Source organism: Uranotaenia lowii, chromosome 3, assembly GCF_029784155.1.
Source record: "Uranotaenia lowii strain MFRU-FL chromosome 3, ASM2978415v1, whole genome shotgun sequence".
Taxonomy (NCBI): Eukaryota; Metazoa; Arthropoda; class Insecta; order Diptera; family Culicidae; genus Uranotaenia; species Uranotaenia lowii.
Window position 1 is genome coordinate 291337789 of NC_073693.1, and position 18809 is coordinate 291356597.

General features: G+C 37.6%; 4 protein-coding genes across 4 annotated transcripts in view; 3 read left to right on the forward strand and 1 right to left on the reverse strand.

The window, feature by feature from the left end:
• Window positions 1–18809, reverse strand: part of LOC129758382 (pseudouridine-5'-phosphate glycosidase-like) — a 59743-nt gene that overhangs the window by 21179 nt on the left and 19755 nt on the right. The window lies entirely within an intron of this gene.
• LOC129758384 (luciferin sulfotransferase-like) lies at window positions 2235–3361 on the forward strand. The gene is made up of 2 exons (XM_055755888.1): window positions 2235–2629; window positions 2686–3361. The coding sequence occupies exons 1-2, from the start codon at window positions 2292–2294 to the stop codon at window positions 3296–3298; spliced, it is 951 nt and encodes a 316-aa protein (XP_055611863.1). The 5' UTR covers window positions 2235–2291; the 3' UTR covers window positions 3299–3361.
• LOC129758383 (luciferin sulfotransferase-like) lies at window positions 11420–13170 on the forward strand. Its single transcript, XM_055755887.1, has 3 exons — window positions 11420–11749; window positions 11833–12348; window positions 12408–13170. The coding sequence occupies exons 2-3, from the start codon at window positions 12011–12013 to the stop codon at window positions 13021–13023; spliced, it is 954 nt and encodes a 317-aa protein (XP_055611862.1). The 5' UTR covers window positions 11420–11749; window positions 11833–12010; the 3' UTR covers window positions 13024–13170.
• LOC129758385 (luciferin sulfotransferase-like) lies at window positions 13482–14723 on the forward strand. Its single transcript, XM_055755889.1, has 2 exons — window positions 13482–13826; window positions 13886–14723. The coding sequence occupies exons 1-2, from the start codon at window positions 13489–13491 to the stop codon at window positions 14496–14498; spliced, it is 951 nt and encodes a 316-aa protein (XP_055611864.1). The 5' UTR covers window positions 13482–13488; the 3' UTR covers window positions 14499–14723.

The window sequence follows — 18809 nt, forward strand, 5'->3', positions numbered from 1 at the left end:
ATGATCGTCAGCGAGTCGAGTAGATGTCGAATAATTCGACGCCGTCCACGCGCAATGTATTCATTGGTGCGATGATTGCGATGATTGTTTGATGGTTACCGATATTAACTCAGAAAATAACTGATCACTAACGAGGGGGAAAAAACAAACTTGGTATGCGTCTTTCGATGCTGAAAAGCGTCGTTTGTAAAGAAAATAAACTTTCTATGTTGTGGGGTAAAATCGTTGGTGACTAGGATGGGAGTAAAAACTCATTCTGAGCAAAGCCTTCTGAGTCAAGCCTATAAAGTTGACAAGCCTTGGTTGTCAGACTTCAAAAGTCTCGGAGATCTTCATGTCTTGATGAAGGTCGACGTAAACATCAGGATGCAAGAGTCATCGTCAAACATTAAAAACTATAGGTCTAGAAGGTCACGGGCCTCGAAGTTCGTCCTAAGGCTCTGAAAGTCAACAAGACTCAAAAACTGTTGTCAACTCTTGAAAGTCTCCAGGCCTTATGGGTAGACATTCCTTGAAAGTTGTCTTCAAGGCCATAAAGGCCTTCGTCAAACCTTTCAAGTCATATTGAAGACATAAAGGTTGTCAGGCCCTATTCCAGAGAAAATCCGGAGAATTAATTTTGAATCAGTCAGAGTTCATATTTTGTCACTTTTATAAAAATATCATTGAAATTTTTTGAGTGCTTAAAAATCCATACAGAATCTGCTAGGTGAGCTGAGCATTTTTTCTGAATTTGAATGCGTGACTTCAATCATACCTTATTCGAATGGGACAAAACAAACAGCAGCATAATTGTCAATAAAGCATCACCTGTCACCGGAGGAAATCCCAAAACAGCAATGTAGAGAAAAAAAAAAGTCATGTATACAAGCCAAACAGCAATACACTGTGTGACGAAAATCAACATCGTCTGGTTCATATGTAGCTACGCAAAAACAACCCTGTGTGGTTCCGCTTGCCATTTTGTTGCCGAAACAGGTCTACAAATCCAAACAACAGCAGCAGCATCCAGCAGAATGACTGCAAGGATGAATGAACGAGCAAATAATGGGTGCTATGTGTATTATTGGCGAAATGAAATTCACATAAAAATGTGTGTGCCCCGAACAAATTGCACGGGAACGAGTCGGAAAAATATCACCGAAAGCAAAACGAATCTGATTTGCCAAAGTTAGAACAGTGCTTTTAGTATTCAATTTGACACAAAATAAAACATTGCAGCAAATAATCTCCATACGTTGGCAATACAAGTCTTAGAAATACGATTCGTTCGAGAGTGTTTTTCAACTACTTTCTGTTCAAATTAAGATATTGTTATAACTATACTATCACTATACTAGATGCTATAATCTATAAACTACAAAAAAAAACTGTTACTGTTACTATCGCTACTAGGAAAATGAACTGGACTAACGCAAAGAGAATGTGCAACATTTTCAACTCATTACATAAATTATTTAAAAAAACACAGACTGCATCTCGAAAAATGTGCAGAACATTTGAACATAAAAAAAGATTAAATTGACGGTATAGATTGATGATTCAGACAAACATAAGTGTAAATTGTAAAACTTTATATAACTATTTAAAAAAAAGCTAGGAAATATCGTATAAACTAGATCTGAACAAAGTCGAGAAGGGAATTAAAACCAAACAACACTTGCATATAAATGAAATGGTTCACCCAAACCAAACTTGCCCAAACTAGGGACAGGTATTTAAATATATACATACATACATATACACATACTGTATTTATTATTCCTATTATAGATCTTTACGAAAATTTATTCTGTTGAAAATTTAATTAAAAACATAAACCAAAATCTGTACATAATAAAATCAAAAAACAGTGAACAAAGAGAGATATAAAATAATTAAAATAAAAACAAAGTATTTGACAAATTTGCTGTTGTCCTTGTTTGTATTTCATCCGAAATAAAATTGTCATCAACAACCTGGAAATGAGTTAAAAGCAGAGTCATACGTGGCAAAATGCCGCATTATTTAAACATGGATTTAACACTATCAACACATTTTGCTTCCCTACTAACAGACGCTTTAAGCGCCGGCCTTTCTAAAGATAATTGCGTCATCGTTCTGATCCAATTATCAATAAATACACTGGCCACTGGCCGAGTACACATTTTCTCCGGGGACGTTATCACTAAACTAAAACGATAATGGCTTATGGCCAAAGATGGAGTACAAAGCTACTACAACTAGTTAGTAGTGATTTCAGTACCAATTGTGCTGCAGAATCCAACAATCATCACATCAGAACTCAGAACATGGCTTACGAGTACTTTCCGATCACCGATCCAACTTGGGAGGAAACGAATCAAGAGTTAGGTGAAAGTGATTACATTCTGGTGAAACCAAAAGACTACTCCCATGTTCCCATTGGCATCCCAAATTGGGAACCTCAGCCCTGTTGCATGTCGGAACTGTTTAAAAATTGGGAACGTGAGCTGCACCAGTTTGAAGTGAAGCCCGATGACGTTTGGGTGGCTACGTATCCCAAAAATGGTACCACCTGGACTCAGGAGATGGTTTGGTTGATTTGTAACGGACTGGATTTCGAAAAAGCTCGAAACAACCACATTCGACAGAGGTTTCCCTTCTTGGAGTAGGAACTCGTCAAAACGCTAACGAACATTTCAAAATAACAGATTTATCTTACAGGATTTCTACAATGATCAGTGATAGAGACTCCTTCGGCTTGGTAAGAAATATGGCTAGTCCACGGTTTATCAAAACGCATCTACCCGTGGGACTTTTGCCTCCTCAGATATGGTCCGTGAAACCTAAAATTGTTCACGTTAAACGAAATCCCAAATCGGTTGCCGTTTCCTACTATCATCATTCGAAAAATATTCACTACAAAGGCAGTTTGGATCAGTTCATCCACTCCTTCAAGAAAGATCTACAATACTACTCACCCTATCACAATCATGTGATAGAATACCACGAACTTCAAAATTATGAAAACATTCTGTACCTATCCTATGAAGATATGAAACGGGATCTACGATCTTCGATACTTGAAACTTGTCACTTCTTCGGGGAAACTTATACGGATGAACAAATTGAACAGCTCTGCCAACACCTATCATTCGATTCGATGAAAGCCAACAATAAAGTGAACTACACCGATGAGAAAGGCGAAGGAAAGTTCATGCGTCAGGGTACGGCTGATGGTTGGAAAAGAGAGTTGAGCGTTGAACAGATAACCGAAATCGATTGCTGGACTGAGGACGTCGTCGAAGAAAAGTATCGTTATTTGTTTGATGTATAGTGGACTAAAATATAGATTACGAAAAAAATGCTTCAAAGTATGAAGTAAAGACGATCTGACGAATTTGGACAAAAAATGTGTGTTTTTATTTGTTTTAATTGTTTTTATCTTGATAACAGAGTATAATGATAACAAAAATAACTACACCCACAAATCAGACTCTACTCCAATAATGAACTTCATTGGAGGTGGAATTATCGGCAAAAACCACCAGTCAAGATGAGCAGTGCGTGTGTCTGCAAACCGACCGGCAATAGAAAATAGTTTATAGCTTCCCATTCCCATCCCCATACTCATCCCTTTCCCATCAAAGACAAAGGAGGTTGAAAAAAAAAAACACCGGCCAAATGGCAGGCTTTGACAATAAACTTTCGTTGCTAAGCGACTCAGATGATGCACTGGGTAAGATATCGGACTGACAAGCCAAGATGAGATGTTGCACTGAGTTCGATTCTCACTATATTTTTTTTTGGGATGAGTTTTCCTATAGAATGAAAATCCCAAGAAATGTTTTTTTCTTGTTTTGCTTGAATGTAGTGGTCATGCAAGCGAAAACTTAAGTGTAGATCGCTGAAATGTTCCGTCATTTTTCTCCGATAAGCTAAAACTGTTGCCTAGCTATAAGTCATTAAAACCCTCCCTCAAACAACAAATTATTGCTAGTTCCAGAGCCCGTAAGATGTATAGCCGGTACAGAGGATTAGAGTGTCCATTTCCCGGGCATTTTATGTTCCCAGGAATCGGGAATTCTTATGAACCTTTTCCCGGGAATTTTCGGGATTCCGGGATAAATTTATAAAGAAGTTTTCAACCCTCTCCTGCATACAAAATTCGATTTTTCTAAAATATTTTATACTTATTCTGCTCCTGTGAAAAAAAACAACAATTTTCAAAACAAAAACATTGGATTTCGCTGTTTTTAAAAGCTTTAAAAAGTTCCCTTGAATGTATATTTCGCAAACTAAGATGTTTAACTAACCGACCGATCATACTTCAAGTTCAATCTCATGATGGATTACCTTCGTTTTTGAAAGAAGACATTTCAGTAAAAACGATTTTAGTGGCACAAAAATAAACAATTATTTATTTTCATAGTATACCGTCTCACGACATAACTTGACGAACATAATTCCTATAATTCACTCGGTCCATGGCAACCGTTCTCCAATTTCTCGGGAACCCCACGTTCGCCAGATCACGCTCCACTTGGTCTAACCACCTCGCTCGTTGCGCCCCCGCTCGTCTTGTTCCTACCGGATTCGTAGCGAACACCTGTTTTGCAGGACAGTCGTCCGGCATTCTCGCAACATGTCCCGCCCAGCGTATCCGGCCAGCTTTCACCACCTTCTGGATACTGGGTTCGCCGTAGAGTCGCGCGAGCTCGTGGTTCATCCTTCGCCTCCACACTCCGTTCTCCTGTACGCCGCCAAAGATGGTTCTTAACACTCGGCGCTCGAATACTCCGAGTGTACGCAGGTCCTCCTCGAGCAATATCCATGTCTCGTGCCCGTAGAGAACAACCGGTCTAATGAGCGTCATATACAGGTTAGTATATATGTCCATAGTAGGCACGACTTCCGCTGATAATTCGCCTCCGGATCTCACGGCTGGTGTCATTGTCTGCGGTCACCAGTGAGCCGAGATAGACAAAGTCTTCGACTATCTCCAGCTCGTCGCCGTCGATCGTGACCTTGTTATTACTGGACAAGCGGGTTCGGTCGGTCTCGGATCCGCAGGCCAGCATGTACTTCGTCTTGGACGTATTAATCATCAACCCAATCCTTCCTGCTTCGCGTTTCAGTTTGCGGTAGATGTCTTCCACCGCCGCAGATGATCTGCCGACTATATCAATGTCATCGGCAAAGTAGTTAAGTTGACTGGATCTGTTGAAAATCGTGCCCCGCATTTCGCCAACCGCTCGTCGAATAACACCTTCTAGCGCCACGTTGAACATCATGCAGGATAGACCATCACCTTGTCAAAGCCCCCTGCGCGATTCGAATGAACTCGACAATTCACCCGAAATCCGCACACAGCACTGCGTTCCATCCATCGTCGCCTTGATCAGTCTGATCAGCTTCCCGGAAAAGCCGTTCTCGTCCATGATTTTCCATAGCTCGTTACGGTCGATCGTATCGTATGCGGCTTTGAAGTCGATGAATAATAGATGGTGCGTAGGGACTTGGTGTTCCCGGCATTTTTGGAGGATTTGCCGTAATGTGAATATCTGGTCCGTCGTTGACCGTCCCTCCATGAAGCCGGCCTGATGACTTCCCACGAATCTGTTTGCTTGTGGCGTTAGGCGGCGGAGTAGGATTCGGGACAACACTTTGTAGGCGGCATTGAGGACAGTGATCGCTCGGTAGTTCTCACAGTCCAATTTGTCGCCCTTCTTGTAGATGGGGCATATTACCCCCTCCTTCCACTCCTCCGGTAGCTGTTCTATGTCCCAGATCTGGACTATCAACCGTTGTAGGCAATCGGCCAACTTGTCCGGGCCCATTTTGATGAGTTCAGCTGCGATGCCATCCTTCCCAGCCGACTTGTTTCTATTCAGCTGGCGAATGGCTTCCTTAACTTCACTCATCGTTGAGAGTGGCTCCTCTACGTCGTTGGCTACGCCGGCGATGTACCTTCCCCCACCGTCTTGATCTACTGCATGTGCGCCGTTCAGGTGTTCATCGAAGTGCTGCTTCCACCTTTTGATCACCTCACGATTGTCCGTCAGGATGCCCCCGTCCTTATCCCGGCACATTTCGGTTTGCGGCACGAAGCCTTTGCGGGATGCGTTGAGTTTCTGATAGAACTTTCGTGTTTCTTGGGAACGATGCAGCTGCTCCAACTCCTCGAGCTCCTCCTCCTCCAGGCGGCGCTTTTTCTCCTGAAAAATTCGGACTGGCTGCCTCTTCCGCTGTCGGTGATTTTCCACATTTCGACGGGTGCCTCTTTGCACTACTGCCGCCCGCGCGGCATTCTCTTCGTCCATCACCCTTCTACACTCCTCGTCGAACCAGTCGTTCCGTTGAGATCGCTCCACATAACCGATGACGTTCTCCGCAGCACTGTTGATGGCTGTCTTGATGGTATCCCAACAGTCCTCGAGAGGGGCTTCGTCAAGCTCGCCCTCTGCCGGCAGCGCTGCTTCGACCGATTGCGCGTAGTCTGCCGCGACCTCAGGTTGCTTCAGTCGTGCGATATTTAACCGAGGCGGGCGCCGGTTTCGCTTGTTGTTCACTACGGAGAGTTTTGGGCGCATCATCACCATCACCAGATAATGGTCCGACTCGATGTTGGCGTCCCGACAGGATCTGACGTCGATGATGTCCGAAAAGTGCCGGCTGTCGATCAAAACGTGGTCGATCTGTGATTGCGTTTGGTACGGTGATCTCCAGGTGTACTTGTGTGGGAGGCGGTGCTGAAAAAAGATACTACGTACGGCCATTCGTTTGGAGGCGGCGAAATCAATAAGTCTAAGGCCGTTTTCGTTGGTCAGCTGGTGCGCGCTGAACCTTCCAATTGTCGGTTTAAATTCCTCCTCCTGGCCGACCTGAGCATTGAAATCCCCGATGACGATCTTGATATCATGTTTTGCGCAACGGTCGTATTCACGTTCCAGCTGCGCGTAGAATTCGTCTTTGTCATCACCGGTACTTCCGAGGTGAGGGCTGTGCACGTTGATGATGCTGATGTTGAAGAACCGGCCCTTGATTCTCAACCGGCACATTCGTGAGTTGATCGGCCACCACCCGATCACGCGCTTTTGCATCTTTCCCATCACTATAAAAGCTGTTCCAAGCTCGTGTGTGTTGCCGCAGCTCTGGTAGATGGCACGACCATCTGGATACGTTCGTACCGTGGAGCCCTTCCAGCATACCTCCTGCAGCGCTACGATGTCGAATTTGCGGCTCTTCAATTCGTTGGAGAGCACGTGGGTACTGCCCACAAAATTTAGAGATCGGCAGTTCCATGTTCCAAGTTTCCAATCGCTAGTCCCTTTTCGTCGCGAGGGTCTTTGCCGATTTCCATCCGAAATTTGTTGTTCGTTATTCGTTGCTTATGTTTTTTTAGTAGTCACAGGCTCGCAAGGCCCGCAGCTAACCCCACTATCTCGCAGGAGGACCGTCGTGATGTTGCTGTTTTGGGTCCCGAACACCACCAGGACGTTGTTGCACTCCGCACGCCGCCCCTAACATGGAGAACAGACGCGTACGAAGCCTCCTAACTCATTCTGCATGCGACCAAAGCATCCACCGGGGTTGGGTACCCGATCTCCGCTAAGGTTGCTCGCACCCCAGCACCACGGGGAGGTAGAGAATCGGAGTTGCAGACAAGAGGTGATATGATTACTACCCGAGGGTTGGGTGTATGGGGTCTCGAGTTGCACATTGTCTACTTCACTAGCCATGGATTATGTAGCGCATACACTTTGGATCAATCAATTTTGATCATAAGATGTTTACCAACACTGTTTACTACATAAGTTCACTAAACACAAATTATCGATTTCAGTTCAAATTATTTTTCTCCATAGCAATTTTAAGATATATTCTTGATGAAAAAGCATTTTCTCAGCCAATTAAAGTGAATTCTAACGTCAATTAAAAAAAAAAAGATCCAAAGAAAACTGTATCAAAAAATTATCTTCTGCCAATTAATGATTTTAATATTTAAATCTTCCCACCTTTGATGAACTGAAAAATTTACCTTTTCGAAAAAATATTTTGAAACTTGCACAACCCTAAAAATGTGTTCCTCGAAATTTGCTTTATGCTCAGATAATCGTTTCTTTTTCATACATTGCAGAAAAAAAAATCAAAGTCTCATTTACATATTTTATGGCAAAGCTAGAAGAATATCATCTTCATAAGGAAAAATCTATCAGACAACACTAAATCAAGATTGCACATGGCATCCTCTTAAATAAACGAATATTTAAAAAAAAATCATTTATTTTCACGATCGCTTACAGTCACCCACATTTCTATATGATTAAAAAACCAACTAAGTATTCTATTTTAGAGCTGCTAAGCAAGCACAAATAACAACACTAGCAATAGCGTGACATCGAAATACTTATTTCGAATATTACAAACTTTTAAAAAATCCAAATGACGATTTTACACACTTTACAGCTGAAGTAAGCAGTTCAATGACATTTTCATATTATTTAATGCTTTTATACCATAAACAAAGACGCACTACGCTTTTGAAGCACATCGGTTTTTTTTTATTGATCGATTTTTTTTAATATTTACATAACAAACTTAAAACTAACACTTTTTCCTTAAATCTTATTGCACTCTCATCAACTAATACGACTTAATCAAATCATATTTACATAGTTCTGAAAATGTTTCTGGAAAATAAACATATTGTTCCATCTTAAGGATCGTACTCTTTCTTTAATTCCATTTATATTCATATCTTTTCTCATTTTTATTATGTATGTTATGCATTCTAGAGTCAACCATAATCCTGCCTTATACTTATAATTTTTCTTATTATTTGTAGATTGGAATAAATCTTCTGCATCAGTTATATCTAATTTGAATTTCGTTTTTAGTTCTTTATTTAACCAAGGCCAAATAATTTTAGATCTTTCACATTCTTTAATTCGATGCACAGTACTGTCCTTTAAGTTACAAAAATCGCATTTCGAAGAATTTAGCCCCATTACATTGTGCCTGAACATTTTATCATTTGCTGGAATTAAATCTCTCAGCAGGATAAAAAAGGAAGACTTCTGACCTGAGCTAAGGCAATTTTGATTGCAATTTTCAAAAATAATTTCTCTTTGAAGGCTCGGCAATTCTTTTTCCACTTTAATATCAATGTCAAATCGAAAAAATCATAAATTAATTTACTGGTATTGAAATTTGGAAAAACTCGTTATTCATTTGCCAATGCTAGCCATTCTCGCATATTCCTGGAGAAGATATTTTTATTGACAATGCGCATAATAAAGTCGTGCGGATTTAGCTGTCCATTTCTAGTGTATAAAACATAATGCTTTTGATTTTGTTTCAACATCAGCAAGTGCAATTCCACCATTAGAGACCGGTAGATACAATTCTATGTGTGATACAAAATAAAATATCCTTTCCGTATAAATTTGCTAGCAAGCTGTCTTAAAATACTTATATGTTTGTTTTCCATTGGTAAAACTTGTGCAATATACCATAGTTTTGAAAAAACGTAACTATTCAAAGTCCACGATTTTTTAAACAAATTTAAAGTCTTTTACTATGCTGGGTTAATGTCATTTTAATATTGTTTATCAGACTATTGTAATTTTTATCTATAGTAGTTTTAAAATTTGGAAAAAAAATGCAATCCTAAAATTTTAACACTTTCCTGTTCTTTAATTTGCTGTGGTCCAAAGTTACAGTTGTTTAATGTTATAAAATTGTATTTGAAAACATTCTTTTTAAGTTTTGAAAAACTACTAAAATAACAAAACAACTGCAAAACTGTATCAAACTCATGATCATTTCTTATCAAAATATTGATGTCATCTGCGTAAGCAATAACTTTTATAAATTTATTGTTCAAGAAAATGCCATCAACATTTTAATAAATCCTTCTTATGAGGGGTTCGACAAAGAGTGTGAATAAAGCCATGCTTAATGGACATCCTTGTCTTACTGAACTACAAATTTGGAATGATGAAGTTAATAAGCCATTCAATAAAACCTTTGATGTAGCGTTTAGATAAAGTCTTTTCAAAAAATTTACAAATAAAACTGGAAATCCAAACCGATTCAAAATCTTTCACAAAAAAATAATGATCAACACGATCAAAAGCGTTTTCTAAGTCTATTGTAAGAATTACACATTTAATTTTTTTATTATCATTGGCTTTGAGAAAAACATCTCTTAAGTCCAATATACATGACTCTATACAAGCTGATTGTCCATGATCTATTAATTCTGTTAATAAAGGTCGAAGACGTATCCACAGCATTTTAGTCAAAATTTTATAATCTGTGTATAACATGCTAATTGGTCTTTTACTGTGAATATCATACTGATCTCCTTTTTTAGGTACTAGTGTGATAATTCCTTCTGTAAATAAAGCTGGCGGATATTGACCATCAATGAAATAATCGTTAAAAAGGTTCAACATTTCTTCTTTAATTTCTTCAAAGAAAATATTATAAAACTCACAATTTATTCCATCTGGTCCTGGGGATGTACGCTACGCTAACACGCTACGTGTTTTATGGCAAATTTCAACTCTTCATAACTAAAAGGGTGAGTTAAAATGTTAACTGACTCATCTAGCTTTTTAGTGATGCAATCCAAAATGCCTTCTCTATCTTCATCAACTGTAGAGATTTTTTTTTAAAGTCTCTGCAAAATGAGCATGAACAAATGATTTTAATTGTGAAGGATTATCAATAATTTCGTCATTTACTCTTAATTTTAAAAATTTTGATGGATCGTTTCTCTTCAAAAAGGATGTAAGCTGGAACAAGGTTAGCTGATGATTCAATAAAAATTCAAATTTAAGGTTATGTGATTCTTTAAAGGAATTGAGCAAACTAAACTTAAAAAAAAAACCATTCAAGCATGTACACCAAATTCCTTGATAATCGGTCACGATATGGAAACTTTAGGCTCGTTAGGTCAAGAAGGTTCGCAGAAGTTTGACGTCAAACACTATGGCACGAGCTTTCAGCTTTGTAAGCGGGTTAGAACAAATCATTACAAAACTTTGAACTTTGAAAAAACCTGATCACCAATCTTCTGTTGATTTTCTGCATTATTATAAAGATTCCCAAACTTTACCTGCAATAAATGGTTAGGTTCGTTAGGGTGACCTACTAGAGGAATGTAGTTCGAACAGTTCAAATTCACAATGTTTTTTTTGTTGATTCAATTTTCACGAAACCCTAAGTTTTAAACTTTTTACGATCAGACACTATTTTTGTGAGAAAAATTTGTAGGTCCATAAAATAAAGCGCCAAAAAATTAGAGCCACCCCAGTGAATCGCCCGATCGTGCAATTGTGTTAGTAGATTCGATTTGTTTACTTAAATAAATTCAGCCTCTTTTATTTACTTCCCGATTCAGTAGTTTGGGAAAGTCTACTCGGTAAGAGTTCAAAAAGTGAAAAAAAAAATCCGTGATCAATATCACGCAGTGGTTTATAAAAATGATTGAGTGACCCGTTTTAGCTGAACTTTTGTGAAGTATTTATGTTGCCAGTACCCTTTTGAATTTTGTATTTCTTGTGATAAACCGGAGCATCTCTTTTTAAATTTGTGTCTATCTTGAATAACTAAACATTCCGCCTAAGCTCTAAGCTTAATACTCAATGGTTGAAAACATATGAGATGTTGTGCTTTTGTAGATAACAAGTTTATCTACATCATCACAAAGTTTATTGTATCTCGAAACGCATGCATGTTGAAAAACACAAACATTTCGCTTGCTATCGACATACAGGTAAGAATAATAAAATAAAATATCTAAACACAATTCCACAAATAAAACAAATTTTGGCCTTTTTCATCAAATCACTCCGACAGCTTGTAATCATTCTGCAAATATTGAGCCATTTATAATTGCACCGAAAATATTTGGGCCATACATCAAAGATAAAAACTTCTCACGATTCTCGATACAAGATCTTCAAGGCGTTGTCTTTTCAATTTCTGTATTGCTTCTCCCAGTGTCTGTCGTGTTTTTCGTCAGTGTCGATAAATCATGGCTTACGAATACCTTCCAATAACAGATCCGACTTGGATCGAAACAAAAGAGCAGCTCAATGTTAGTGATTACATTCAGGTGAGGCCAACAAACTGTGCGGATGTTCCAATTGGTATCCCGAACTGGGAACCTCAACCTTGCTGTCTCTCGGAACTGTTCAAAAATTGGGAACAGGAGCTCCGCACGTTCGAAGTAAAGTCGGATGACGTTTGGGTGGCCTCGTACTCCAAAAATGGAACCACCTGGACCCAGGAAATGGTATGGTTGATTTGCAACGATTTGGATTTCGAAACGGCTCGCAATACCCACCTCCGGCAGCGATCGCCCTTTTTGGAGTAAGATAATTTTAAAAAATTATCAAACATTCTATTTACTAATGAAGTCTCTGTTACAGAATTTCAACTCTCCATAAAGATCGTGGAAATGCATTCGAGTTGTTAAAAAACATGCCTGGTCCTCGAGTCATCAAAACACATCTTCCTGTGGGTCTTCTGCCTCCTCGAATTTGGTCGGTGAAACCTAAAATTGTTCACGTCAAACGAAATCCCAAATCGGTAGCCGTTTCCTACTTCCATCACTCGAAAATGACTCACTTCAAGGGTGATTTGGACCAGTTCATCCAATTGTTGAAAAAAGATCTTCATTACTTTTCACCGTATCATTGCCATGTGATCGAGTACTACGAACTTCAAAACTATGACAACATTCTGTATCTCTGCTACGAAGATATGAAACGGGATCTACGATCGTCAGTACTGAAAACTTGCAAGTTTTTCGGCAAAACTTATACGGATGAACAAATCGATAAACTTTGCCAGCATTTGTCATTCGATTCGATGAAAGCCAACGATACGGTTAATTATAAGGACTTTGGAGGAGAAGGAAGGTTCATGCGGCAGGGTACGGCTGATGGTTGGAAAAGGGAACTAAACGATCACCAGATAGCCGAAATTGATCGTTGGACTGAAAGCGCTGTAGAAGAAAAGTATCGTCACCTGTTCAATGCATAATTTTAATCTGTTTTTTTAGTGTGATAAAGGAAAAATTAAGAAGAACATAATAACTTCGAAGGTTTGGGTGTGTATTTTTAAATGTAGTGCATGGTTTATATTGTAGATTTTTCATTCAGGAATTCACTCCGAAAAAATCCGTAGATACAAAATTGCAGGCATGATGAAAATTTACAAATCAGACCTTTTCTGGTTATAAAAATAAAATGATCCCAAACAACCAAGTGCTTCGAACGACAAGGAAAAACTGAACTTGACCCATATTTCGCTAACGCTTCTCCGTTTGTTTGTAATCAAATTACAAACATGACACTACTTCAGTAAAATAACGCCAACCATTACAGATAAAAGCTTATCTAGAAGCCGGGTGAAAGATCTGCTCATAGCTCTTTTCAATCTCACTCAACTCTCATTTCTTCGGAAGTCTATCAATTCGTTTCAGTTAGTCTCGAGTCTCGAGAGAACATGGCGTTCGAATACTTACCAATAACCGATCCAACATGGATTGAAACAAACGAACAGTTAAACATTAGTGATTACATTTTAGTGAAACCAAAAAACTATTCCCAAGTTCCCATTGGCATTCCGAATTGGGAACCTCAACCTTGTTGCCTGTCAGAACTGTTCAAAACTTGGGCACATGAGCTGCACCAGTTTGAAGTGAAGCCCGATGACGTTTGGGTAGTCACGTATCCCAAAAATGGAACCACTTGGGCTCAGGAGATGGTTTGGTTGATATGTAACGATTTGAACTTCGAAACGGCACTCAACACCCACCTGCGACAGCGTTCACCATTTTTCGAGTAAGATATAGTTGAAGTATCAAATTTTAAAATCCTTAAAAAAAACATCTTTTTCGCAGAATTTCCACTTTAGATAAAGACCGCTCAAACACAGTCGAGTTCCTGAAAACTGCACCGAGTCCTCGGATAATCAAAACGCACTTCCCCGTGGCTCTTCTACCGACTCAAATATGGACGATGAAACCTAAAATTGTCCACGTCAAACGAAATCCCAAATCCGTTGCCGTTTCCTACTATCATCATTCGAGGATGGCTCACTACAAGGGCAGTTTGGATCAGTTCATTCAATCGTTCAAGAAAGATCTCGAATACTATTCGCCTTATCATAGCCATGTTATCGAATACTACGAGCTTCAAAACTATGAGAACATTTTGTATCTCTCCTACGAAGATATGAAACGGGATCTACGATCGTCGGTCCTGAGAACTTGTCAGTTCTTTGGGAAAACTTACACCGATGAACAAATCGAGCAGCTTTGTCAACATTTATCATTCGATTCGATGAAAGCCAACGACAATGTTAATTACAAGGATTTCGGAGGCGGAAAGTTTATGCGTCAAGGTTCGGCTGACGGTTGGAAAAGGGAGCTGAACGCAGATCAGATAGCCGAAATTGATCGATGGACTGAGAGTGTTGTCGAAGAAAAATATCGATACCTATTTGAAGCATAAATTGAAACAGTCTATTCAATGCGAGAATTTAATTGAATTGCGAAAAACGGATTTAAAGGTTGAACCTTAACATACAATGTTCATGGAATAATCCCATAAAATAAAATAAGCCGTTTACATAAAACAAAAGAAGAAATATTCCGCATTTGTGTAAGATAAATAAAACAAATATATCAATTCTCAGGTTTAAGTTTCAATATAACTCTCCCCAAACAACAAAACAATAAATTTACCCAAGTACATACCACAGATTAAACCAACTAGCGTTAGGAAGTTTTATTATGGTTTCATTATGGCATATTTTTGTGCAGCTCGTTTTACGATGGTTTTATTGAAGTCATGAAAAATGCTTATCTTTTTGTTTCGATCATTTGTTTTCAGGTAGTTTTGAAAACGCTATTAAAGCTGTTACTAAATATACTTTTCTTGTTTCGATTATAGTCGTTTTACCATCTTTTAGGCATTCGCGACTTTATATCAACATTGCATTTGGCGAATAGTTATTAAAAAACTCATCCGGTACAACTCTGTGTTTGACATCGGCTCAAGAGGCAACGGACTTGCCAACTGAGCTATATAGTCTCACTAAGTATACTGTTTAAGTTGTTTTGAAAGAGTTATGATGAATGCTCTGTTAAAACTACAATAAAACATAAACTTAGAAGTTTGCTCCTAGCTTTCTTTTGCATGTTTTATAATAGCACTCAATGCTTGATTATAAAATCGCCAAGAAACTTAGTGACAGTTCTCGATCAAGATGTCAAAACAAAACACGCTCAGGTTAGATTGCACTTATTTGAATTGGTTTTTTTTATTTTTACACATTTTTGATAAGTTATGTGTGTTGTTTTTGAGTTTAATAAAAAAAAATTTATTTTTTAAAAACTTCAAATCCCCGGAAGTGTTATGAATGTCTTTACAATATGATGATTGAATTAAAGTAGGAAAAATTGTTACTTGACGCCATCACTAATCCAAGATGGCGGCTTCCGCTTTTATTTTCGTAAATATCTGAAAATTTCATGAAATATCCACAATATGGGTTTTAGATGAAAGGGGGTTTCGTTGCCCGACGCCATCTTGAATTCCAGATGGTGACTTCCACTTAACTTGAAAATACTGTAAATGACTGAAAATTGCATAAAACCCCCACAATATGGCTATTAGTTGTAAGGGATCAACGAGTAGAAGTTGAATTTCGCTATCTTACGCCATCTTAAAATGGCGGCTTTCAAAAAACTTTAAAAAATGCTATCTGACGCAATTTTGAAATCCAAGATGGCGACTTCCGCTAAACTTTAAAATGCTGTTAATCACTGAAAATCACATGAAAGCTCCACAATATTGGTATTGGATGAAAGGGCTAAACTCAAGGAATATTTAAATAAGGTAGTGCCGAGAGCCATATTGGTTTTTTTTTGTGACGTCACAAAAACGTTTGTATCGAAAATTTATGTGAAAATGGTAAGACTTTCAAAGAAAAACATGTTTAAGAACGAAATTGAATTCCAATTTCATTTTGATTTAGTTGCAAGGCCTCTATTTCACAATGTTATGAAGTTTTTTAGTCCTTTGAAGATTGCATTATGTTTTTTTTTCTTAATTTATTAATGAATGCATTGTCGCCTTGAAGCTAAAACGTGCAAAAATGAAGAAAATATCAGCTGCGAAAAGGTCTAGCTGGTGGATATTGTGTGTTCAACTGATTGTCATGATTTTAATCCAACGGGTTTACCATATACAAATCTTATGTACAACAATTAACATCAATTCATGATTGTCAACTCAGTTTACTAAAATGCCAATAAAAGATTGTGATTTCGATTGAAAAATTGGGTTTTGATCACTTTATTGTAATGAGGAGCTTAAACTGCACTGACTTGAACATTTTAATGGAAGAATTTGAACTATTTTTAAAGTTTTGCAAATTTCAGTGGTGAAAACCCACAATTTTTTCAAACTTCGATGGTGTACTTTATAGAAAAAATATTTGAAAATGCAACTTTTTTTGTACCTATCTTGAAGAGCAAGAATCATTCTATAATAACATGTTTTCAAAGTGGAAAATTTCCAGCAGATTCTTCGAATTATCATCGAAAAAGAAAAGTTTCCTAGTAAATTAACAGATTTTTCGTGATTGTGACGTCGCAGTATGTACCAATACTAGAGCAGGGCTGCCTTGGCACTACCTTCTTTAAATATTCCTTGGGCTAAACTAGAAAAAGTCGAACTTCGCTTTCTAACGCCATCTTACAATCCAAGATGGCGGCTTCTGCTGAATATTAAAATGATTTTAAACACTGAAAATTAAATGAAATTTCCACAATATGGGTATTGGGTGGAAGGACTAAACTAAAAATCATTGATCCAAGATGGCGGCTTTCGCTTTTTTTTAAAGCTTTAAATTACTGCAAATCTTATGAACCATCCACAATAAAAGATATTTGTTGAGAGGGATCAACGAGTAGAAATCAAATTTCGCCATCTGAAGCCATCTTAAAATCCAAGATGGCGGCTTTCGATTAACTATAAAAATGCTATAAATCATCGAATACCGTATGAATCCTCCAAAAAATGGGTATTAGTTAAATGAGATAAGCTAGAAGAAGTTGAATTTCGCTATCAAACATCATCTTTAAATCTAATTTTGCGGCTTCCGCTGAAATTTAAAATGCTGTAAATAATTGAAAACCGCATGAAACCACCAAAATATGAGTATTGGTGAAACGGTTGAACGAGTAGAAGTAGAATTTCTCTAACTGAGGCCATCTTGAAATCCAAGATGACGGCTTTAACTTAACGCTAAAATGCTGTAAATGACTGAAAATTGCATAAAACAATCACAATTTATGGTGAAAGGGATCAACGAATCTTAATAGCTCAAACAAATAATATTAAGTGCAACAAAATGAAATAAGATGAAAAAACAAAGTACAGCTTGGCATAACAAGTTAAAATTATATACAGCAAGATAAAACTTGATGAAGATAAAGATGAAGCATCTACAAGATAAATCTAACTTGAACAAGATAAAACATGACAAAACTAGATGATTGAAAATAAAGACAAAACTAGATAAAAGGGTGAAACAAAGCAAAATAATTATAAAACAAAATTAAACAAGATGAGATAAATGAAGATAAAAAAAACAAAAAATAAAGAAACAAACTAAACAAAATTAAGTAGTTAAAACAAGATTCAATGCAACAATAAAAGGTATTGAAAATAACCAAGTAAATAAAATTTATTAAAAAATATGCATTTTGAATTAAACGGAAGCCTTCATTTTGGGTTGACCTGGTTTTTTTAACATTCGTTACCTAATTTTATCCTTTTTTAAATTGTTTTAATCTTTTTTTTTTGTAAATTCTTTATTTGAAACGGCTCCTACCTTTAGGCTTTAAGGAGCCAAACACGTTTTCTATTTTTACAATTTTCATGCTTAGCTTAACACTTGTTTAGAAGAAAAAGGAGTGATAAGTGATAAGTCTTGTTATTCTTGTTTATGTGTTTTATCTCGATTTGTAGCATTTTATCTTCTAACGTATTTTTAACCTAGCTTGAACTTGTTTCGTTTACTTGGATAATGTTTTATCATGTTCTATTTTGTTATTTTTTTCTTTTTTGCACTTGTTTCTTGTTCTATTTAACAACGTGTTTTTTTTATTGTTTTTGGTTGTTTTATCATGTTCCATCTTGCTCAATTTGGTAAAATCATGTTTAATTTTGTTTCATGATGTTCTGTTATGCATTTTCTAGTTTTCTAGTGTTTTGGATTATTTTAAATTGTTTTATTTCTTTACACTATGTTTCATTTTGTTTTGGTTTTGTCTTTTTGTACCTTGTTTTAGTATATTTTTTTTTTTTTTTTTTGACTGGTTATAAATAAGATGAGTATTTTGGTTTTATTTATCATGATGAATCTTGGTTAATCCAGTTTCATTCAAACGCATCTGAATCTTACTAGTTTTGTCTAGTTTGATCAAAAAACGAAAGAACATAAGCCGTAAATATCATGATTTTTTCGAAAAAGATACAACGGCTTACCGGCAGGACTTGAACCTGCAATCTCGGCGTCAGTACAACGGCGCGTTAGCCAATTTCACCACGGTGAACATGATGAAATCGGCCAACACGAGCAATCGAGCTCTGCCGATCAACTGCTGGACCTTTTATCGAAACACCATGTATATTCCGCATGTGATCTTTCCCACTATTGATCTCTCTTGTTTCTCTAACCCCAGCCATCGACTCGGGATTTTAGCCGAGCGAGCACATGGTCGATTGCTTCGGGTTTGCCGCAACTTACGG